Source organism: Rhineura floridana, chromosome 3 (genome assembly GCF_030035675.1).
Source record: "Rhineura floridana isolate rRhiFlo1 chromosome 3, rRhiFlo1.hap2, whole genome shotgun sequence".
NCBI lineage: Eukaryota > Metazoa > Chordata > Lepidosauria > Squamata > Rhineuridae > Rhineura > Rhineura floridana.
Genome location: NC_084482.1, coordinates 123,027,712 through 123,044,296, shown reverse-complemented (window position 1 = coordinate 123,044,296; position 16,585 = coordinate 123,027,712). Strand labels below are relative to the sequence as shown.

The following is a 16,585-nucleotide window of genomic DNA, read 5'->3' as shown; positions in this document are numbered from 1 at the left end:
CAGACGTATAAAATCCAAATGGCACCATACACACACATTGTGGCTGTAGAAAGTAAATGAATAACTGACAATTTGCTATCCTTTGATGGTACCTTCTAAATCTGCCATCTGAGGCAGATAGTCTTAAACCGCCTAAGGGCTCCTCCAGACTGGCAGGGGTTTTGCATGTGTATTCTGCAGCTCGTCATTGATGCAATAATTGGGATGGATTTATGGAGGAGTATCCATACATCATTCCACTTTATTAGTTGTATTGTGATGCTTGTTCAGTGTTACCATCTGAAAGTGCCTCTTGTGCTATAGCCTAACAAAAGCCGGACAAAAAAACCCTGGAATTCATGGTATGAAAAGTTACAGGATTTCAGGAAGCTACGGAACATGCACAGATTGGAAACAAAGCAGTATACAGTATTTGCCCCAAAATGTTTGTCGATGCAAACAGTGTTGCAAGTGGGATTGCCTATAAATGCCCCAATATCATTATGAGCACAAGTTGTCATGAATGCACAATAGAAAGGATGTCTGGAGGAGCCCTAATACTGGGGCTAGCTTTATCCTAGGTTTCACTGTAGCCTGCTTGGTTCCTGCAGAAAAAAATCTACAAAGGCAGCTTCAGGGGATGAGCCCTGTGATGTCCTTATATGTTAAAAACTGTAAATATGGTAAGTGCGGGTTTATATAGGGAAGTGAATTGAGTAAGAGGGGGGAGTACATGGGCTAGAATGCGGGAGAATGTTGGATGATTATTGGCTGAGGGTTTGAATGGCTGAAGGTATAAAGGAGAGGATGACAGTTGAGTTGGGGAGGTTGGTTGGGAGAGTTGAGAGGAGAGTGATTGGAAAGGAGTTGAAGTGGGAGGCAGTTGGGATTGAGTTGACAGAGTTCTGAGGGAGGTTTGGATTCCATTAGGCTGATATTTGGACAGAATATATATAACTGGAAACATAAGAGTGACACTATATGAAACCATATGCTTGTTAAACATTCCTAAAGTAATCTTATTTCCTAGTGTTATCAAATAAATACTTTTATTGGTTTACCAAAAGCCTGATTGTTGGCTGGGGATATACAGACCAGAAGGGAGGGCAGGGTAATTACCAAGGCTGAAGGGAAACTGTATCATATGGTGGCAGCGGTGAAGGGAGATATTGTAACTACGTCAAGTATCCAGAGCAACCTAGGATTGTATGCTTTACAGACAAAGATACAAGGGGGTTGTGGACAGCAAGGACACCCAGACACAAAGTAACAAGCTATAGAGAGACTGAGACAAAGTCTCTAGCAGTATTGTTTACAGGGAGTGGCTGGTGGTGCTGCCTAGCAGTGGGATCTTGAGAGATCTGTGCTAGAGCGGAGTGAGAAAAAATAAAAACGATGATCCTGACTGGTGGTGTCCTGAGGTGGTGCGTAGTGAAAGGCGGTAGCCACAAGCAGGTGGGAACCTGACAGGTGGAGCCAAAGGTGGGATCGTCACAAGCCCCATGCTCACCAGCATGTCTGTGCTGCGCAGGTATTTCTTCCAGTAGGCCCGGATGGCCCGCTGTCCTCCTATGTCCCAAATGTTGAGCCTGAAGCCATGAGCGTGGACACTTTTGATGTGGAATCCCTGCAAAAGGGAAGTAGAAGGGATTGGTAGGAGAGTGTGTGTGATCATAGTTGTCTGAACCTACTATGAATTGTGTTTCTAATGCTGAGACCTGGTAAAGGAGAGAGAGGGAAAACTATATGCAGACAACAAAGAAGCTCAGAATCTTATAGGTCCCAGCAAGGTTTGTGGAAGCTGCCACTGTGACAAAAATACTAGCTTTATGTAACAGTGAGAATTTTTTCCACCTTTTTTTGCCAGTACATGTGGGTTATTTAGCTCCTTTGTGTCAATGGAGTGGATGGATTCAACAGGCCCAGAGTCTTCCTCTTACCTTTTGAGATAACCAAAGAACTTTCTAATGGTTTTCAGATGGAATCCTCATACACCTAGACTCGTGTAGCTAACACAGGACTTTAAAAATAAGCCTATGCATATTTACTCAGAAATACATCCCGCTGATTTCAATGGGACATATTTCCTAGGAACTCTGCATAGGACTGCAGCCCAACAGTGCAATCCTATGCATGTCTACTCATAAATAAGTCCTATAGAGTTCAGTGGGTCTTACTCCCAGGTAAGCATGTATGAGAATGCAATCTAAGTGTTTTACTCATCCCTAATTACATGTTATATGAACATTAGTAGTACCCTGATTACCAGTTTAAATCAGGAATAGTTGTTTCCGTGGGGCAATTGAAAGCAGAGAAGTGGCAGAGCGCCCTTTGTGTGCACATGCATATACACACACAAACGTCTATATCACTGCTTCTCTGTTCCCAATTGCACCCACCAGAAGCAGCTTTTCCTGATCCAAATGGACCATCAGGGTACTGTTTACATACAGTTCTTTGTAACATGTACAAGACCTTAGTCTGAATACTCAGAAGTAGGACTGAACCAGACGTTACATGAAATAAAACATGTAACAGCCTCCTACAACAGCTGCTGCTGCTTCAAAAAGAAGTTTATGATAGGACAACAATTTGCAGTGGAGAAGTGCTAGAGAACAGGAATGCAGCCTAAATGTGGTGCTTAATAACCCACCCATCTCTCTGCTTCTGTGTTGCAAATTGCAGTGAGTTTGCATGTTATGTAATTTGGCCCTATGGCACAAAGAACTCAGAAAGCGGGCAACATTTTAATCAACTATACCAATATTTAAAACATAAAATTGTCTGCTTATGTCCCCCATGCCAGTGTCCTAGGTACAAGCTTGCCTTCAGAGCACAGGAAATTGGTGGCTTTTTGATAGCCAAGGTGCTATTGCTGGCATTTATTATTTATTTCTTCAATTTATATCCTGCCCTTCCTCCCCAGAAGGAGCCCAGGGTGGCAAGTTCTGAAAGCGTGTCTGAATTCTGCACAGTGAGGATCAGAGGAATGTAACAGCAAGGGCTTGGTTAAGATCCTGCTTGCCAATCTGCTCTTTATGTAACTAGTTATCCAATTCATCCTTGTCGCATGCCTCATCCCCTCCCCTCAGTACCGATCTTCTTTGCCACAGTGTTAACCTGTGTGGGGGTGATGGTGCTGACTGTGATGATCCTCTATTAGTGTATATATGGTAAGTGTTGTTTGTATAGGAGATGCATGGTAAGTGGAATGAGAGAGGAAGGGGGAGTGAATGGGCAGTAGAATGCTGGATGATTGGCTGAATGTTTAAAATGGCTGACAGTATAAAAGGAAGAATGACAGTGGAATCTGGGAGGTGATGAAAGTGGGTGGGTTGCTTTGGTGGGTTTGAGAGAGTTGTTTGTCAGGAGAGCGTGGAGAAGGAGAGGGGTGGAGTTCGGATTAGTATTAGATAAAACCATATGCTTATGTGCCTTATGAAGTAATCTTGTTATCTTTGTTATCTGTGTGATTTAATAAATACTTAATTTGGTTTACCAAAGGCCTGATCCTTGGCTGGGGATGTACAGACCAGAAGGGAGGGTGAGGTAAATAACCAAGGCTGAAGAACTGTAACAAATGGTGGCAGCGGGGAAGGGAAGAATAACACCACAAGAAGTCTGAGTAAATAAAAGGGATTGGAACAGCTTAAGCACGCAGTCACAGAGGTAACCTAATTGAGGGAGTCTCAGGCAGAGTCTCTAGGAATACGGGTTATAGGACGTGACTGGTGGTGCTGCCTAGCAGGGTGATCTGTTGAGATCTGTGCTAGAGCGGGGAGAGAAACCATAAGAGAGAGCGGTCCGGACTGGTGGAGTCCCTGGTGGTGCCTAGAGACAGGCAGTAACCACGAGCAGGTAGTAACCTGACAGGGAGAGCCAGGGAAGGACGCCTCACACGTGGTGTCAGTAGCGGTGGGATACGAACCAAAGAGAGTCCCAAAGACACGTGGTGACAAAGGAGACTACATCACAGGTGTTGGCTGTAGCAGTGAGATACGAATACTGGAGAATCCCTACCAGTGGTGTGGCAAACAGAAATAATAAAACAAGATTATTTGTGAGAGTGACTGGCAAAGAGTGTGTGGCAAAGAGTGAGTGAACTCAAACACCATGGCTGAATATATAAAAATGAAAAGAGAGGAGCTGGTGGAGAAGTGCATAACATTCAATTTACCTCACGAGGGTAAAGGGGTAGATGAATTGAGGGTAGCACTTATAGGATTTGCAACTGCCCAGCAAAAACAACCTGTCAGGGAAGAGACCCCAGAAGGATACTTAAGCAATCCCGCTTATGTAGAGTACTTGAGAGAGAAGTTAAGATGGGAGGCTGAGGAAAAAGATAAACAGCGAGAGTTAGAAACTGAGAGATTGAGGAGGGAGGCTGAGGAAAAAGACAAGCAGAGGGTCTTTGAAACAGCTGAGAAAGATAAGCAGAGGGAGTTGGAAACTGAGAGATTGAGGATGGAAACTGAGAAAATGAGAGTGGATGCGGAATTGCAGGCAGAAAAATTAAAATTGGATAGAGAGAAATTTCGCTCTGAGGAGACAAGGAAAGACAGAGATGGAGCAAAAATAAAAATTACTCCAAAGGACTTTGCTGTCTATGAGCCTGGCCAAGATCCTCAAATTTATCTCACAACCTTTGAAAAGGCAGCTCAGTTGTGGGGGCTACCTGAAGATAAATACATGCAGTATTTATCAAACCTGATTAAAGGGGAATTGGCAGAGGTATACCAATATTTCCCCTCAGACAAGCCCGTCACCTATGCTGAGTTTAAAGACACAGTATACAAAAGGTTCAGACTAGGACCTGACTATTTTAGAAAGTTATTCAGAAACTGTCAGATCCAAGCAGGGAGGTCTTTTGTTGAACTGGGAGAAAAGCTGATGGATATATTTGGAAAGTGGATGAGTAGTGCCAAAGCTCAGTCAGTGGAAGAGGTGAAAAGCCTCATGATACTGGATCAATTATACCATCAGTTACCACCAGAAATAAGGCTCCTGGTCAAAGACCATTCCCCTACATCTGTGCAGGAGGCCGCAGAGATGGCGGATCACTTTGCCTCCAACAGAACTGGCTGGGTGGGGAAAACATCAAGAGAGTTTAAACCCAGACCATATAGTGGTGGCAGAAAGGATGTGGTGCCACAGCGAGTGAGTCCTCCAGTAAAATCTGAAGGGCACAGGACACCCCAGAGTGGATCTGTGTACCCTAAAACAGAGGAGAAATTATGCTACAAATGTGGTAGACCGGGGCACCTACGTTTTCAATGTGAGGTTGCCAACCCCATTAGTAATCCTGCTCAGACAAGAGCAGCGAAAACAGAGCCCAAGGCTTTAGAAACAGCGAAAAAGGTTCAGTTTTGCCAGATAAACTGGACAGAAGTAACAGACCTTGATTCAAGTCTGAGAGAGGAAGTGAGTGTACAAGGGGCAAATTATTGGGCATTGCTTGACACTGGTGCCGCTCAGACGTTACTGAGGCCAGATTTAATAAAATCTGAAGAAATATTACCTCAGGAAACAGTGACTATCCAAGGAGTGAGGGGTCAACCAGAGAGTTTGCCTATGGCCCTAGTGAAAATGGAGTGGAGAGGCCGAGAGGGCGAATATAAAGTGGGTATTAATGCCCAACAACAAGAACCAGTGATACTGGGAAGAGATGTTATGGGAGCGCAAGGGAAAATATATGTAGTGACCAGACAGCAACTTGGCAGAGAAAAAGAAGCCATGTTAAGGGGGGCTGAAGCAAACAGGGTGGAAACTGTTAGCGAGCCTCAGGTTGCCATAACAACCACTAGCAGGCCTGTTGAAGGAGACAAACTGTATCAGCTGGTCTCTGGGGAAGAGACAGAACATTTCAGAGAAGAACTGAATAAGGATACCAGTTTGAATCAAATAAAGGAGCAAGCCCTGACCCAACAGATTCCTTTCACTGCCAAACTGAGGAATCAAGTTGTGTGTGTGAATGGGAAAGTTTTGAGTGAGATCAAAAAGGAGGTGGAAGATATGCTGGAATTAGGAGTGATCAGGGAATCCATCAGTCCCTGGGCCTCAAATATTGTCCTGGTTCCGAAAAAAGATGGAACGACAAGGTTTTGCATTGATTATCGGCTAATCAATAAAATCACGGTCCCAGATGCATATCCCATGCCCAGGGTAGATGCAATGTTAGAGTTGTTGGGGGCAGCAACCATTATCTCTACGTTAGACCTCTGTAAAGGATTTTGGCAAATGGAACTAGACGAGCAATCCAGAGCCAAAACTGCCTTCAGTACACCAGATGGGTTATATGAGTTTGTGACCTTACTCATGGGACTAAGGAACTCACCAAGTTCATTTCAGAGGCTAATCAATACTGTGTTGCGAGGCATGTCAGATTTTGCAGTGGCCTATATTGATGACGTGGCCATATATAGCAAGTCGGTGCCTGAGCATGTCCAACACCTGACAACAGTATTAGAGGCATTAAGAAAGGCAGGGCTCACAATAAAAGCTAAGAAATGCCAGTTTGGGCTAAAGGAAGTAACCTATTTAGGACATAAGGTGGGGAGTGGGAAAATCACCCCCTTATGGAGCAAGGTGGAGGCAATACAAGAGTGGCTTATCCCCTTAACCAAAAAGCAAGTTAGGGCATTTCTAGGTGTGGCTGGTTTTTATAGGAAGTTTGTGCAAAATTTTGGGGAAATAGCAACCCCCTTGCATGAATTAACAAAGAAAAAGTGTTCTGAGCGTGTGGTATGGACAGATGAATGTCAGAAGGCTTTTGATCTGCTGAAGCAAGCCTTGTGCCAAGGACCCATATTAATAGCACCAGACTATGAGCAACCATTCATCGTGGCTACAGATGCGTCGGACCTCGTGCTGGGAGTCGTCTTCCTGCAGGAGAGAGAAGGCACCAGACATCCAGTGGCATATCTGAGTCGCAAGCTGACGCCGAGGGAGAAAAACTATTCGTCGGTCCAAAAGGAGTGCCTAGCGGTCGTGTGGGGACTGAACAGGTTGCGCCCATACGTGTGGGGACGAAGATTCATGGTAACAACGGATCATCGGGCCTTGTTATGGTTGCAGACTATGAAAAATCATAACACTATGCTGCAGAGGTGGTCCTGGGCCCTACAAGACTACCAAGTGGACTTCCAGTTCATAAAAGGCAAGGACAATGTACTGGCCGATGGACTGTCAAGGCAAGTGGCTGGGACTGCAGTGACGTGACCAGACGGAGGAGCAAAGAAAGACATTTTCCCCATAGAGACTTGTTTATATTGTTAATGCGACGTATAAATCCTGGAACAGGAATAATACTCTGCTGTTGTTTAAGGGGGGGGGGGGAAATGTGATGATCCTCTATTAGTGTATATATGGTAAGTGTTGTTTGTATAGGAGATACATGGTAAGTGGAATGAGAGAGGAAGGGGGAGTGAATGGGCAGTAGAATGCTGGATGATTGGCTGAATGTTTAAAATGGCTGACAGTATAAAAGGAAGAATGACAGTGGAATCTGGGAGGTGATGAAAGTGGGTGGGTTGCTTTGGTGGGTTTGAGAGAGTTGTTTGTCAGGAGAGTGTGGAGAAGGAGAGGGGTGGAGTTCGGATTAGTATTAGATAAAACCATATGCTTATGTGCCTTATGAAGTAATCTTGTTATCTTTGTTATCTGTGTGATTTAATAAATACTTAATTTGGTTTACCAAAGGCCTGATCCTTGGCTGGGGATGTACAGACCAGAAGGGAGGGTGAGGTAAATAACCAAGGCTGAAGAACTGTAACAAATGGTGGCAGCGGGGAAGGGAAGAATAACACCACAAGAAGTCTGAGTAAATAAAAGGGATTGGAACAGCTTAAGCACGCAGTCACAGAGGTAACCTAATTGAGGGAGACTCAGGCAGAGTCTCTAGGAATACGGGTTATAGGACGTGACTGGTGATGCTGCCTAGCAGGGGGATCTGGTGGAGTCCCTGGTGGTGCCTAGAGACAGGCAGTAACCACGAGCAGGTAGTAACCTGACAGGGAGAGCCAGGGAAGGACGCCTCACACTGACCTCTTCTGATGCCAGATACTTTAGCAAAGTGGTCTTTCCAGCATTGTCCAGCCCCAGAAGGGCAATCCGCAAGTCCTGCTCTTCAGAGCCTTTGGAAGACTGAGAGAAGCCCCTATGGTGCAAAAGAGATGTTTAATAGCTGGAATCTTTATTGCAGCTGCTGCCTCCTAGAGAGGGCCCACCATGTTTTTATAGCCTTCACCCTTATAATGGCATTTGATTTCTCCCACCAGCCCTCAGAGTTAACCTTGGTGCCTGGCCCCAGCCAATACCAGCCTCAGGGCTACTGGAATGAAACGTATAATTTTTTAGCTGTTATTTGCAACTACACATATTCTGACCACCCTCATTTCCTCTGTTCTCTCATCCGGGAATGGTTCAAGCAACCTGCACCACTGGCACCAGGGTTGTCTTCTGCAGCCTTTGGTTACCATGCCCTCCATTTCTGATGTGAGTGCCGTTGCTCACGTAACCAAAGCAGCACCATCCATAAGCAAGAGGAAGATTATCAGCAGGCTTGGAGGAACCCCAAAGTTTGCAGAAGTACGAGAAATAATTTGGAGGAAAAACTGAGGGGGGAAGTTCCCCGAAACAGCCCAATGAGGACTGACCATGCAGCAGACACAGAATTCAGGCTGACTTTGAGGGTGAGCAGGGAAAAACAGATAAAAGGGGGAATGGAATGGAGTATTACAGAGGAGAGCATGGCGGACTGATTGAAATAGTGAACAGGAGCGCTCCATGCCACAACATTTTGTTGCAAGTCCCACATTATAGTTAATAAGTCTGACTCTCTCATTGTGATGGATCTTTTATCTGAAACTAGTTCTGGGGATCAGATTGATACTAATTCCTGACACATAGTAAATATTGAGAGTCATTCTGTGAATTAAGACCTTTTCCCATTCCATGCTATTTCCTACAGGATCAGAATTTACTCACATTTGGCACTTCACCCATTGTCAGGCTCTCTCCCTCCTCTGCAAAGCCAAATGTGGAAGCTGTCTATGCTGGTGGCTGGGTCCCCACTGCACGACAGACATGCCAGACTCCAGCAGTGAGAAGGAACAGGTTTGGACTCCAGAATTAGCTTGTGTTTCTCCATTTACCCAGGGTGTTTAGTAATGCCCTAGATAAATCCCACCTGCCAGCTGTCGCCCTGGCTTGACCCAGCCAGTCCTCCTCCTGAAGCTCCAGGCAAAAGATTCATGCCTGCCCAACCAAAGTTAAACATGTACCAGTGGCTAGGAAAACCTGCTTGAATATATGTGGTTAGCATCTCTCATCTTACAGAGTTTAGGGGGAAGTTGTCTCCATCCAGGTGACTTGATGATCTGACCAGCTTGGTCGTGGTTCCCACAGATAAGGCCCAGCAGTGGAAGGAAACAGTTTGGGTAGAATCTAGGATCAATTACTATATAGGATTTTCTGCCAGCACTGTGCTCTTTTCTCATCTTGCTTGGAAAAAACAACTCTTGTATATGTTTTGTAATGCTAGTCAGGGCCATTTTCAGGTTTTGGGGGACTCATTTTCTTAGGAGCATTCCTCATAGATGTAATACCAACCTATCATGAGGCTCCTGAGAATAGTGAAAAGCCAAGAAGCAAGACCCACTAGAAGAAAATGTAGTGTTCCACATTTTCCTCAAAGTAATTTTTTGTTTCATGTACCACATGTCCAGTCTTCCGTATCCAGCTACCCCCCAGGGATATCTGAATTCATGTGAAATGTTCTAAGAAGCAGGGAGTCTGGAATCCTACTACTCAACAGAATGCAGTGGCTGGCTACCTGGTATTAGACTTTAAGAAAAACTAGACAGGCCTGGTGGCAACTGATTTTCTGGATCCATTTCAGTCACCTTGATGAATGACTTATGCCAGGAGAAAGGCAGGAGGTGTGCAGCCTTGTTGATTCTTCTTGATAGTTCAGTGGGTTTTGATACCATCAGCCGTGATATCATTTTAGATAGACTGTCTGGATTAAGAATTAGAGGCAACATTTTATGGTGGTTCCATTCCTACCTGGATGATTCATGCCAGAATGTAGTGCTTAGGCATTTATAGATTTCAATCTTGTTCCTTATGCTTTTTGGTATCCACATGAAACCACTGAGTGGGGTCATCCAGCGACTGTGGGTGAGGAGTCATCAATATGAGGATAACCCTCAGCTCCATTTCTCTTTTGCATCTGAGGCAGGAAGTCTAATTTATCTAATTCTGTCGACTTTCAGGAAGTGTTAAACAGGTGCTTGAGCACAGTCACGGACTGGATGCGGGCCAACAAACTGAGGTTCAATCCAGATAAGATTGTGGTGCTCTAGAATGGATGGTTTGTCTACTCAGGTGAGTGGTATTCATCCCATTTCCCCCCCTCTGAAAGGTTCACTGTTTTGGGGTGCTCCTTGACCTATCTGTCACCAGGGACACAAGTTTCCTCCATGGCACAGAGTGCTTTTTTCTACCTTAGGCTGGTTAAACAGCCTGGACAGATACAGTCTGACCTCAGGGATTGAAGCTTTAGTAACCTTCAGGTTAGGGTCAAGTTAGATATGTTTGTCACGTGGTTTGGCCTTCTGTTGCTGATTTTTTGAAAAAAAGCAACTAGGTGCACAGGGGGCAAGTTGGATCAGGGACTGTGGCATAGGAAGGTGGACTAAAACCCTTTGCCCCTACCGTGGTCTTGATCAAAATTCCTCCTTCTCCAACACCTGCCACTCACAATGAGAGCAAAGTTCCCATCAGCACCAATGGAAGGTTTCCTTCCATTGCAAAACCCAGACATGGACTTCCTGATTCTGATCAGGATGATGGTGAGGGCTAAGGGCTAAAGCCCCTCTTTCCCCTTCCATCATACTTATCTTCTTCCCCCATGTGCCAGATATTTGTTTAAAAAAAGAAAGACCCCAATAGGGGGCCAAACCTTGTGAGAAACATCTTGTCTATATTGGTACTAAAACTGTTGTTATATGTGGGGCTACTTCTGGAGGTGGTTTGGAAACTGCAAATAGTTCAGAATACTGATGTTAGACTGCTACCTGGGACAGGGTATCAAGAGCATATTATGGCACTGCTTTGCCACCTGTACTGTTTCTGGGCCCAATTGGAAGTGCTAGGTCTGGAATGTTTTCCTGTGAAGTTTTTCTGGCGTCTTTCTGGAACCAGGTGAAGACTTTTTTTATTGTCACAGACTTTCTAACTTGTTGATCTCTTTTACTTTGATTATTTTTATGCTGCTTTTATAGATTTGCTGTGGGGTTTTTGTTGCTTATTTTATTATATTAGTATTTAATGGTGTTTTTAAATGTTTTATTGTAAGTTGTGAATGGATTGTGAATTGTGAATGGATATAGTCAGGCACAGAGGACTGCTGTATGGTTTAGTAATGGTACAGGAGTACCACCTAAGCTAAAGGCTTTGAAAAACAAATTAGAACTTCTCAGAATGCTGTCATAGGAGGTGTGCCAGTGCTAAAAATTTCTAAAAAGAGAAATGCCAGAGCTCAGGCTTGACATTTACCCTGGATGAAAGCATTGCCCCTTCACTCAAAGTGTGTGAGAATGGGTGGCAGATGCTTAGTGGTGAAGAAAAGGCATGCTCTATATCAGGATTGAGGACGCATGGCCCTCCAGATGTTGTTGAACTCCAACTCTCATCAGCCCCAACCAACATGGCCAATGGTCATGGGTGATGTGTGTGGGAATCCAACAACACTGGGAAGACCACAGGTCTAAATGCTGAAGAGATATTTACTATTCTATATCTTGTTTTAAAAAGGAGAGGGGCAAAGATGCAAATGTAGTACCAAATTAGCATAGTTAAAGGAGTGGCGAGGCTCCATAACCAACAATACAAGTTTTTGGAGTGGGGAATATCCTCCATATACCACTAGGATTTCCCCACGTTGGCAAGTCACTTAATGGTCTGAGTTCCCTGCTTCTAAGCCCCAGACATTTGGATTTATCTTAGCAGCAAGAGATTGTACAACTAGTGAAAGCAGAACAGTAGGTTTATTATATAGCCATAGCACTTTCCAGGTAGAGTCACAAATAGAAGAATTGAGCAAGAAATATAGAATCCCATTTCTCACAAATCTTCGAGAGGCAACGCAAGGGAATCCACTTTTAAGCACTAAAACAATCAGCAGAGATAATGCCAGTATCCATTAACAGTACAGATACATACTCCATTACATGCATCATACTAAGATTTTTATTTTGCGGACAGCATTCCCTGAGCAATTGGCTACCATAGGCATGTAATGTTTCTTGGTTACTTCCATAATCATTGCTGTTCTCAAAATAGCAAGAATGGAAAACTCCCTGATAAGGTTATAGCACTGAAAGCCAGAGAGTAGCCCTCAAAAGTTTTATGTGGTTCTCAAAACAACAGCATGTTGATCCTAATACCACTGGACAGTAGAGCTGATGTCAGGGGGAAAGCACTTGCTGCTTTGGCCTGTATGCCTGTCAATGCCAGCTTGGCATACCCAGGCCTACGCAGGATGCCATTCTGGCACAAGAAATTGTTTTTCTTCTTATACCAGTGCCTAGCAACCAAGAGGGAACTAAAATAGGATTCAAAGAGAGAATTCTACTCCCTTATCCTAGAGGTTGTTCTGCTGAAGCACAGGTTTTAGCTCTGGCCAGTGAATGTTATATGCAGTCTAACTAAAGATGATGCATTCATGCTTCATAACAGGCATTAGTAGCAGCACCTATGCCACTCACAGTGGAAAGTGGCTGTAGCTCACTGGTAGAACACCATGCAAAGGGCCCCAGATTCAATCTCCCACATCTCAGATATGGCTGGAAAAGACCCTAGTCTAAAGCCCTGGAAAGTAATTTTGACTGTGCAATACTGAGTTAGATGGACCAATAATCTGACTCAATACAAATCAGATTTCTAGTATGCGTGTTTCAAATGCTGGGTGAAAGTTTGCCAACAGATATGTAATAAAATTGAGATGAATAGACAGATGCAGTGGGGGAGTTATGTTACCATCACAGGTCAGTAGGTGCTCATGCCATTTGCATAATCACATTCCACTAATAACCACAGTAGCAATGGATGTGCTATCTGGAGGTTGAAATTAATTTTCTCAAAGTACAGCACATGCAGAACAGACTGTGGCATTCTTGCAACTGAAGCACGTTCTGGAGACAAGATGTCTGGATTTTGTGAAGCCAATGGCTAACAACTGCATGTTTAAAAGCTTTGATCATACATCTGGAAAAGAGCTTCAATCGATATGCATCAACATTTAATGCTGTTTTTATTTTTTAACCTTTCCCGGTTAGGCTCCACTATTTCTTAGAATATTCATTGCTGATACAGAGATGACTCACTGACGTGAATGCTTCCTACAAAGCTTCAGGCTGGCTGAAGGTACCTAATCACTGGCTGTATCTTGCCTTTTGAAGTTTTGCATTCTGCCTTAGATGTGCAAACTGTTCATCTCCAGTAAATTCAAATCTAATTGAAGTGCAGCAGGATATGGCCACGGACAGAGGAAAGGACCAAAGCAGAGCTCACAGTTAATTATCACATTGGCTTCTATGTCCTTAGTTAGCACAATTTATTCTCATTACAAATGTTGGATTTTCCCAGAATGTGAATTTTAATTATTTGCGTCAACTATGGTAGCAGTAAAAGAGGAGGAAAGAGCAGCATAGAGGCAGGGACTAGAGATTATGGGGAGGGGACAGGAAGCATCAAAGCACTGAAACCTCACCCTTGACCACTGGAAGCCCCACCCAGCTGTTTTACTAGTTTTTAGCATCTTGCAGACACAACTCGTGTGTTTTCAAACTTTCCTGCATAACCACAAAGGGTGGAAATGTACTCTTCATTAAAATGGAAACAGAGACTGTAGATTCTGGGTAGCACAGCAGCAGAATAAAGTCAGCACCTGTCCTGGGCCTCAAGCTGTTCCCCCTGGCGATAGGCCTTCCATATGCACACTGTGCCATCCAGCGACACTGACACATACTGCAGGGAAGCAGAGAGGAGAACACATCAGGGTCTCGCAGCAGCAGCACTCTGCATGGGGCTTTCATCAGGGATTCAAACTGTTCCTGCAGCACATCAGTTACCCATGGGATTCACCCATGTGGGTCTTCTTAAGCCTGTGTTGGTCTCCCATCCAACTGCATTGCAGAGTAGAATGAGTGGCGCCAGCCTGGGATGCACTATCAGTACAAGTCAAGTTGTGACATCAGTACAGGATTTCCTCCTGCCACACCATACATTTCTGGTGTTTGCATGGGTGTGTATTTCTCCAGAACAGACAGATTTGCATTAAAACAGTGAACTAGGAAGCTGCTTTTTTTAAAAAAATGCTCAGCCTTGTAGAAAATCAGCATGGCCAAAGACCTAACTACCATTTGGTCAGATATCTGTGGGGAGCATAAATCAAGAGAACATACTATAAAGCACTGCTCTTCAACCTTGGGCCCCCAGATTTTGTTAGACTACAGCTCCCATCATCCTTGTCCATTGGCTAGGGGTTGATGGGAGTTGTAAACCGACAACATCTGGGGATGCAAGATTGAAGAACAGTGCTATAAACCATGTCTTATGGCTCTTACGCTATGCTTACGTGTGGAAATTGAGTGTGTGCCCCAGAATCCTTAGCAATATTTCGAGGACCCTGAGAGGCACACTATTAATTTAAGCAGTGATCAACCTATTGTGTACACATCTCCCATGATCTAGTCCAACATCCTGTTCTCACAGTGGTCAACCAAATGCCTATGAGAAGCCCACAAGCAGGATCTGAGTACTTCCTAAGTGAACTGAAAGAGCATCCTAGAATCCTCTCTGATCCTGTAGAAGCTTCTGAGGCTACCCTTGCCTGCCCCACAAAACATGGCTGTTGTTGGCCTAGATACAAACTGGGGTGGGAACAGGCAGATTTCTGCTGTCAGTAAGATCCAGCTTGCTGCTAGCTGTTGTTAATGAAGCCAGACAGATTCAGAAAACAAAATAATCTGTTCAATCCACCCCATTCCTAACTATCATAGATAACATGTATTTGTTTGTTTCTGTTTCTGCTGATGTTTATCTCTGGGTAATGTTATGGTTTAATATTTCTTGTTTTAGGCTCAATCCTATACTGAAGATATAAGAGCATAAGAAGGGCCTGCTGGATCAGGCCAGTGGCACATCTAGTCCAACATCCTGTTCTCACAGATGTCTGTGGGAAGCCTGCAAACAAGACCCAACTGCAAGAGCACTCTCCCCTCCTGCGGTTTCCAGCAACTGGTATTCAGAAACATACTGCCTTCTGACTATGGAGGCAGAGCATAGCCATCATGGCTAGTAGCCACTGATAGCTTTATCCTCCATGAAGCTGCCTAATCTTCTTTTAAAGCTGTCCAAGTTGGTGGCCATCACTGCTTTTTGTGGGTGAATTCCATAAGTTTAACTATGTGATGTGTGAAGAAGTACTTTCAGTACTGTCCTGAATCTTTCCACATTCAGCTTCACTGGATGTCCACAAGTTATGCCAGCTGAGGGGCTGCAGGATATGGTGGAAGCCCTCCTGTACTGACACAGTGTGAGATGTACTACTTCCACAGAGCACAATTCCAGCACAAGTGCTCAGATATGCTGGTGGAATATTCCACTGGAGTATGAAATACTGATGAAGATAAGCTTGTGGAATAGTGGAGTAACTCACCACCACCACCATGATCCTTTTAGAAGATTGCTCAGTTAATGACCTCCTTGTAAGCTGCTCTGAATGACTTCTAAGATATAATAGGATATTTCAATTGCATACATACCAGTTTGGTTATGGGAGAAGTGGAAGCACAATATAATATCCTTATTTATACAGCAAGCGTATTGCATAGGGATAGTCCTTTGCTAGTGCTGCCCTGCTCAAACCTCAATAAATTTCATCAGCTTGTTGCTGGTCTTCTGAACAGGGTGCTGATGGGTACAGATTAGGCACAGTGCCACATGACTCAAATATGCATCATCACAGCATATCCATTGCTTTGTGCTGGTTCAATCATGACTTATACCTAAGAGTGGGAAAATTCCCAGCCCCCAATTTTCCTGATTTCTTTTCCCCAAGACGGTGGTCCCAGTCCCTCATACCTGCTCCATTTCTGGGACATGGAGGAGTCCCTTGATGGAATCTTGATGCCCTGTGTAACTTTGCATCTGCACCCCAGAGTTTGGGTCATAAACCCTGTAAGGAGAAAACGGCAAAGCCATCAGCACATTCAAGGATATGCTATCCTCTTATCCCTCCCGTTTCCACCACCATCTGCATTATCCAATGGCTACCTGATGGTATCATGAACCCCTGCAATAATGCAGCCATTGACCTGGTCAATGCAGAGGCAAGTGATCCCTCTGGGGGCTCTCAGGTCCTGTAAACAGCATCCACTATCTTCACTCTGTGTGTACCATTAAAAAAAAAGTTTCTGTCATCCATACTACTGAAGGAAGACCCCAGTCATTGCCCAGCAAAAGTTTCTGCCTGACCTCTGTAACTCTCTGAAACATTTGTTGGTTAGAAATTCAGCTCAGGTCTTTAGCAGCTAACTCA

At 44.3% G+C, this 16,585-nt stretch overlaps 1 protein-coding gene, 1 long non-coding RNA gene and 1 pseudogene across 4 annotated transcripts in view; 1 reads left to right on the top strand and 2 right to left on the bottom strand.

The window, feature by feature from the left end:
* Nucleotides 1-9,067, bottom strand: part of LOC133380418 (ADP-ribosylation factor-like protein 3) — a 13,224-nt gene extending 4,157 nt beyond the window's left edge. Inside the window, exons 1-3 of the mRNA XM_061617647.1 lie at nucleotides 8,965-9,067; nucleotides 8,023-8,134; nucleotides 1,490-1,606 (exon numbers count right to left, since the gene is read on the bottom strand). Coding sequence (XP_061473631.1) covers nucleotides 1,490-1,606; nucleotides 8,023-8,134; nucleotides 8,965-8,966 — 231 coding nt within the window. The 5' untranslated portion in view covers nucleotides 8,967-9,067. The remainder of the gene's footprint in view (nucleotides 1-1,489; nucleotides 1,607-8,022; nucleotides 8,135-8,964) is intronic.
* The window catches only part of LOC133380420 (uncharacterized), a 23,834-nt gene extending 7,374 nt beyond the window's left edge, over nucleotides 1-16,460 (top strand). For all 3 annotated transcript variants that reach the window (XR_009761439.1, XR_009761440.1, XR_009761441.1), the window contains exons 2-4: nucleotides 10,254-10,365; nucleotides 13,320-13,407; nucleotides 15,124-16,460. This is a non-coding gene — a long non-coding RNA (uncharacterized LOC133380420). The remainder of the gene's footprint in view (nucleotides 1-10,253; nucleotides 10,366-13,319; nucleotides 13,408-15,123) is intronic.
* LOC133380419 (uncharacterized) overlaps nucleotides 12,735-16,585 on the bottom strand; it is a 25,454-nt pseudogene continuing 21,603 nt past the window's right edge.